Source organism: Colossoma macropomum, unplaced genomic scaffold (genome assembly GCF_904425465.1).
Source record: "Colossoma macropomum unplaced genomic scaffold, Colossoma_macropomum, whole genome shotgun sequence".
NCBI lineage: Eukaryota > Metazoa > Chordata > Actinopteri > Characiformes > Serrasalmidae > Colossoma > Colossoma macropomum.
Window position 1 is genome coordinate 17,828,593 of NW_023494788.1, and position 7,290 is coordinate 17,835,882.

The 7,290-nt window shown below is 40.5% G+C and overlaps 1 protein-coding gene across 1 annotated transcript; it reads left to right on the forward strand.

The window, feature by feature from the left end:
- Positions 1-2,949: 2,949 nt before the first annotated feature.
- fgf20b (fibroblast growth factor 20b) lies at positions 2,950-5,755 on the forward strand. The gene is made up of 3 exons (XM_036568689.1): positions 2,950-3,223; positions 4,613-4,716; positions 4,883-5,755. Exons 1-3 carry the CDS (start codon positions 2,950-2,952, stop codon positions 5,126-5,128), a joined length of 624 nt encoding a protein of 207 aa, XP_036424582.1. The 3' UTR covers positions 5,129-5,755.
- Positions 5,756-7,290: the final 1,535 nt, after the last annotated feature.

The window sequence follows — 7,290 nt, forward strand, 5'->3', positions numbered from 1 at the left end:
GAAAACAGGGGAACTGGAGAGACGTGAGCTGTTCATATTTATATCTTTTTGTGTTTTGTATCTGTTACCTGTACCACTCTGTATCCTTTTATTTTCAGTGCTATCATCTTTTAGTTTTTCCAATAAAGGGCCCATATCCTATTAAGGGTTCTTTAGTAAAGGCAGTGGTTCTACACTCTTAAAAAAGATGGTTCTTTAAGGGTTTTTAGTAAAGAAAATAGTTCTATAAAGAAACCATGAACACTCAAAGAACCCTTTGCATGATTGAAGGGTTTTTTGCATCATTACAAGATTCTTTAGATTGTGCCATAGATGCCACAGATAGACCTTTTTGAAAGCGGTTCTATATAGCACCAAAAAGAGCTCTTCTACTGTTATGATGTCAAGCCTGTAACAATAGAAGAACCATTTTCAAAACGGTTCTGTATAGAACCATAAACACACTGTCGATCAATCTGAAGAACCTTTTCACCATGCAAAGAACCCTTTAATCATGCAAAGGGTTCTCTGAGTGTTCATGTTTTCTTTATAAAACTTTATTTAAAAAGTGTGTATTTAGAGTTAAAAGTTTTATATAGAACCATTTCATGCTTAAATAGTTCTTTGCATGGTAAAATGGTTCTTTAGATTGATGGAGAATGTATTGTCTTTTTGAAAATGGTTCTATATGGCACTGTAAAGGCTTCCACTATTGTTACAAGAGAACATTTTTCATAGAATGTTACGTTTGATAAAATAAAATGTTTTTTTTTTTTATTTTTTTAATATCGGGGAAAAGAAAAAGAAACTTTTGTTTTGGAAAAAGAGCTTTTCCTTATATGCAGACCACCTACCACGTAACTCCACAATACCCTTAAACATCATTTAAAAAGGTGACCCACCTTCAAGGGTTCTTTAGTAAAGGCATTGGTTGTTTTGAGAAACACAACATCTTAAAGGGTCATTTCAATGCATAAATGGTGCTTTGCATTGTTAAGGGTTCTCTTCAATGATGGATGACCTGCTCTGTAAAGAACCTTTAAAAATGGTTCTGTGTAGCACTGAAGAGGGTCACACTATATAGAGCCCTTTTTTTTGCTAAGGAAGGATGTTGAAACCTAACCCCAGTAAATAAAATATATTTAGTTAATATATTATATATTAAAAAATATATATACCATATATATAAAACATATTTGTTAATTAATTAATTAAAACCTCTGTATTGGAAGAGGGAATTTTCTTGTATGGACCACCTGGCATTTAACCCAGGGCTCATGTTCTTGTTATGCTCCCATTCACCAGCATCTTAAGATGTGTTTGTGTACATTTATATCTTTTTTGTTTTGACAAACACAAGCAAAATTAGCCTTATTAATCATTAATGTCTGATAATGTGTTGTGTCTACATTGTAACTGTTTATGCTTTATGTGTAAAATTTGTGTACCTAAAGACTGACTTGAATCAAGACTTCTTCACTTTTTCTTTTAAGCTCATCTGAATTGTAATGCAGAAACAGAGGTATTCCAACACACATTGAAGGTAAAATCTCATTTGGATGGCAGCAATAAAATAAATGTTAATATACGATCTGAGGTGCCTGAGAACAGATAACATTTCTTGTTTTATTTAATTCCTTTAGGCATTTGTTCATATCAACTCCTATTTGTCTAATGCTTATATGTGCAGTGGTCAGTATAAGCACTAGACATGTAAGCATATAAGCATTATATCATCACAAGCTTGACAAGCTAGCCCCAAGTATTTGAGCCTCCTTGGATCTTGTGGTGTGAGGTCCTCTGAGGCCCCTGGCACTGTCCCCACTGGTCTGGTCAATAATCCATCCCTGAATTAACCCCACAATGTCCCAATGTTTATATTTTCCAGTTGTATTCCTATGTATGGGGTGTGGGATCCACTGACCCCTCTATAGTGCTCTGCTTTACCTCCATCAAACCCTAACTGTAACCACAGGAGAAATGAAATGAGTACACAATTAAAAAATCTTCAAGGGTTCTTTAGTAAAGACTGTGGTTCTATTTACAACTGTGAGTTCTATATAGAACCATTTCATATTTAAATTGTTATTTCTGAAATGGTGAAATGGTTCTTCAGATTTATGAAGGATGTGTTGTATATGGTTCTACATAGAACCTTTTTAAAAATGGTTTTATATAGCACCAAAAAGGTTCTTCTATTTTTACAAGCTTGACATCATAACAACAGAAGAACCCTTTTTGGTCCTGTATGGAACCACTTTCAAAAAAGTTCTATATAAAACATGCATGAAATTGTTCTAAATGGTTCTAAATAGAACCACTGAGAACCATCCTTTTAAAGTGTGTACTACACTCACAACCCATAACACATACATTTTAAAAAGCATTTTTATGTTTATGTGCTCCATCATCTGGGGGATATTTGGTCCCCGCCTGAGGCCAAAGAACACGCGAGCGCGCACACACAGGGCAGGTCTAACCCACCAGTCCCCGCCCACCGCTCGCGCTTTGCACCTGCCTCGCGCTCCTCGTCCTCACAGCACACACTACTTCCCTCTATCTCACACACTCACGTCCACACACACACACTCACGCTCACCTTGCCTGATCGGGGGCTCCTGAGTTACGATCTCACACTCACTCACACTCGCACACACTCCAGCTCTGTCTGCGCGGTGGATGCAGCTCGACTCAGAGGAGAACCTTCAGAAACCAAACCTGCCTGAATTAAAACTGGATGTTTACTGAGTGAGGAAGACTAACGCGGAGACAGAGGTGATTTATCCCGCGCGCTTACACTTCTTGCCCCTCACTCGGGACCCCCACCTAACACCCTCAGACCTCCCTTGCTCCTGAGTGGGACACTAGGCCGGCAGAAGCAGCAGCAGCCCCAGCAGGCATGGGAGCGACCCGCCGCCGCGTTTAGGCTCCATCCAGCGCTCTGCTCGCCTTCACCGGACAGGCCGGACTATGGCGGGGCTCGGTGAGTTCGGCGCGCTCGTGCACGGCGCTGCGGACGGCGCGAGCTCGCCTTTCCACATGCCCGCGCTGGCCGACGGGCTCGCGCTGCTGCCCGAGCGCCTCCTCATGCCCGCGGAGCCGCTCTCGCGCAGCCCCACTACAGACCTCACGCACCTGAAGGGCATCCTGCGCAGGCGGCAGCTCTACTGCAGGACGGGCTTCCACCTGGAGATCCTGCCGGACGGCACGGTGCAGGGCACGAGACAGGACCACAGCCGCTTCGGTACGGGACAGGGGGTCTTTAGAACCGTCACTTGCGCTCTTAAACACGACTGAAGTGCATTTGAGTTGGACAGGAACCAGTTCCTTTCACTCTAATCTTTCCTTACTTCAGATTAAGTGCATTTGTGAGGAAATAGTCTACTTTGTACCAAGTTCCATGTGCTTATGTTCAATTCTGAGAGATTTGTAATCATAATACTTTATAAATACATATTTGTGAGGAAATGAATCTACTGAGTCCTTCACAATTTCTGTCTTCAGCACCTCAGCTGTAGTGATGTTGATGAAACCTCTCATTATCATACTTAAAGGGGAATTCCACTGATGTTTCAAAATTTCTGTATAATTCAGTGGTTTAGATGTAAAGTCATTCAAAGTGGTTTGATGTAAAATGGTTTATTTTTTCAGAGAAACTTACTGACTGGTTTCTTAACACTGGTAATAGGAACCAGAGGTTGCCATGTCCACAGCACAATTATAGCCATTTTACTTACTTTCCAAAACCACCAGTGAACCTACATGTCTCTTTAAAAGTACTGCTGATGATGGTAAAATAGAACACCCTTTATGTATCCCTCCACCACCACCACGAATAGATTATAATAAATTAATTAAAATACATTTTAGACCAAAAACGTTATCACAAAACTACTGTAAAACAATGTATTAGACATCAGGCAGCGTATTCATAAGCATTTCATGTAATAATCTTCTGTGAGGGAGCTTTTAGAGGTGGACGTCTGGTTCCTATCATCACCACTGTGAACAGTCCTGACACTGTAAGTTTCTGTAGAATGGAGCATTTTAGGCCATATCATTCTAAATGACTGTTTACATCTTAACAAATTCATTAAACCAAAATGTTTTGAAAAATTGGGGGAGTTCCCCTTTAAGCAATTTTTAAACCATAAAGAGACAAACGGCACCTAACAAAATGCTGGATGTATTCAGACTTACCACTGCAGTTCTACAACTCAGTACTCACTTCAGTTACTCAGAGTTACTTCAGTTCTATAACTCAGGACTTGAGTTATAGAACATTCTACTTGTGGGTAGTTCAGGCTACTCTACAAACCTCTGCAGAAAACTGCACAAGTCTCCTGAACTTGGTACAGGTGTAGATTTCTCTAGTATGTTATTAGCACAGCTTTTATCATTTATATATAGTAGATATGTTGCAATGCAGAGATATGACCAGCAATATACTTTAAGCAGAAGTTTACTCTAGAGAAGTTCATGGAGAGCTGGTATGTCTGTAGAATGTCAGTGAGTGAGTGAGAGAGTGAGTGAGTGGGTGAGAGAGGATAGCTCCAGCAGCTTACTCACAATCTGTGACAAGAGCTTGGACTTCAGAGAACATACCTAGAACAATTGATTTATTCTTCCCCAGGTATTTTGGAATTCATAAGCCTGGCAGTTGGATTAATCAGCATCAGAGGAGTGGACAGTGGCCTCTACCTTGGGATGAATGACAAGGGGGAACTCTATGGCTCTGTAAGTGTTACTGACTGTGCATGGGAATTACAGTGGTGCATAGTATGCTTGTTCCTTTTTGTGTATCCATGGTGTTTCTTACTGAAGCCAAATAAGCCCTTTTTAACCCTTGTGTTCTACATGTCCTACTTGCACGTGGCCTAATATTCACTTTGCCTTCTTGCAGGAGAAGCTGACAGCTGAGTGCGTCTTCCGGGAGCAGTTTGAGGAGAACTGGTACAACACATACTCCTCCAACCTCTACAAACATGGAGAAAGGGGGGCACGCTATTATGTGGCCCTCAACAGGGACGGGACGCCACGGGACGGGACAAAATCAAGGCGACATCAAAAGTTCACACATTTCCTTCCCAGGCCGGTGGACCCAGACAAAGTGCCTGAACTCTACAAAGAAGTGCTAGGCCACAGCTGAGACCAATCAGCCTGGCTTTAGAAGAGGAATAAGCCCAGTTCTTACCCTATAGGAACGAGGGAACCGGATGGTTGGCTTTTAGCACCAGTGCACGAGCCAGTGAGAGTACGGGCCAGTAGTGATGCACTGAAGTGCTCAGTCCTGATTGTCCTGAGTGCTGAGAGTTAAGTGGGTGTCCCAGTGAACGTGGGGCTAACAGAACCTTTTGAACGCTAGGCCTGTTGGTAAAAAGCAAGCAAAGAGAAGGTCCTGACCTCCTGACTTCAGTTCGATTGCGGCTCTGCATGACAAGATTTAGAAATTTTTGTGATTCAGCTTACTGCTGACCTGCTTTGGAGATAAATGAGACTGGTTTAGAAAGACTTTCTGGAACTCTGTCAGGACTGCAACCTGTGCAGAACAGGACTCGTCATCTTATAGGATATTATTTATACAGTTCATGCCACACATATTTATTTGATGTATTTATTTATTTGATAATATATATTTTCACACCTAAATGTAGACCTATCTAAATAGATATCACAGTAGAAGGTGCCTTAAGCTAGTAAAAAATCTGATGTCCTCATATAATGGAAGTGCAAAATATTACTCATATTGTTGCTACCATTAAAATTGCAAGACCAATCCTGCTTCACTGATGTATGAAGAATGACCATCATTTTTTTGAGTATGTTTCAAGAAGGACCAAGAAAGTTGACCCCAATCTATTTAACTTCAATCTGTGCTGAGTCTTTAAATAGCACCTGTCATACTGATTTGAAATATTTTATAAGGTATACATGCTGGACCTGACTAAATATCACTGAAATAGGGTGAAATGTGTATTTCTTTCTGCATATTTCAGTGATATAATGTCACGTGGAAGAGGGTTATTCCCTTAAACATAGCTTCATGCACAGACAGGCACAAGCTGTTGACATGGCACTAGTTAGGCTGAGAACAAAAGGCTTGTCCGGCACTCATCAACTTCAAAGCTCCTCTTAGAGACCTTCTCATGTAACAGCCTCGCAATGACAAGATCAGGGTGGAATAAAAACTGACCTTTAGCTGTAGACTGGTGGCCTGGCGGCCCGGCACAACTAGGGTCAAAATGACAAATATTAAGCAATCTCTGTTGACTACATCATGGTCTGGCTTAATACGACCACTTAAAAGACCACTTATTTTTCCCTCTATCGTGGAAGGCTATAATAAGAACAAAATATTCAAAATAACTGCTTTTCTTTTTTTTTCAGATTCCTTTTTCCATTTTTACTTTCGCACATTGTCTATTTCTGTCAAGAGTGAGGTCTGTACCAGCATACACAAATTAAACCAAGCATCACTTGGACAAAAAGACAATATGAGATTTAGATACCTCAGGCTAAACCTACCTGTAATCTTTTTTCCTCTCTTTTTTTTCTGAATGTGTTTAAACGGCTCAATGAGCAATTTCCACAACAGTGACCAAAAAAGCATATCTATCTACAGTTTCCACAACGCTTGGAAGAGTATTTGTGTCGAAGCATGAAGGCTACGCTCTGTGATCTCAGCATCTGTGTGATGGTGAGCCAGGGGCTGTCTTGACAGGGGAGCCTACATGCTGCCAACCTTTACCGGTATGTGATACTGTGGGATTTTCCCATCTGAACAGCTTACAACAGCGAGCAGTGTATGGGGGCGGGAGAGAGTGGAAACAAAGAGGGGTTCACACTATAGGGAATGAAACGTCTTATTCCTATTCATCCAGACCTACAGACAGAGCTAAATTCCAAAAGCTCCTTACATAATACTATACAGTTCACAGCTTTTTCCTTCCTCCCCAAGCATGTTAATATCTATAGACAATGGGCAGATGATTGCACTGTGGAAAAATAAAGTGAAAAAATCCATCGTCTCCTTTTAATTTTTGATATATTTTATTCATATCACATGCTTGCATATTGTTGTGGTCATATTGTTTATATCAAAACACCTATTAGCCTTCACAAGGTGCGAATTGGTCAGTTAAAACAGTCTACTGGAATAAAATCTTACATAAAAACCTACTTTTTTCTTTCTCTTGAAAAGTTGGCATTTTGAAAATATAAGGGTTTATTATGACATCAGCAATTTGTGTGTTTACACTCTTAAAAAAGATCCTAAATGGTTCTTTGCTAGTACGGTTCTAATAAAAAACT

Excerpts from the sequence above, each read along its gene's own strand:
- fgf20b (XM_036568689.1), top strand. The coding sequence starts at position 2,950 with ATGGCGGGGCTCGGTGAGTTCGGCGCGCTCGTGCACGGCGCTGCGGAC. Across the intron at positions 3,224-4,612 it reads ACAGGACCACAGCCGCTTCG|GTATTTTGGAATTCATAAGC; the intron begins GTACGGGACAGG and ends ATTCTTCCCCAG. Across the intron at positions 4,717-4,882 it reads AGGGGGAACTCTATGGCTCT|GAGAAGCTGACAGCTGAGTG; the intron begins GTAAGTGTTACT and ends GCCTTCTTGCAG.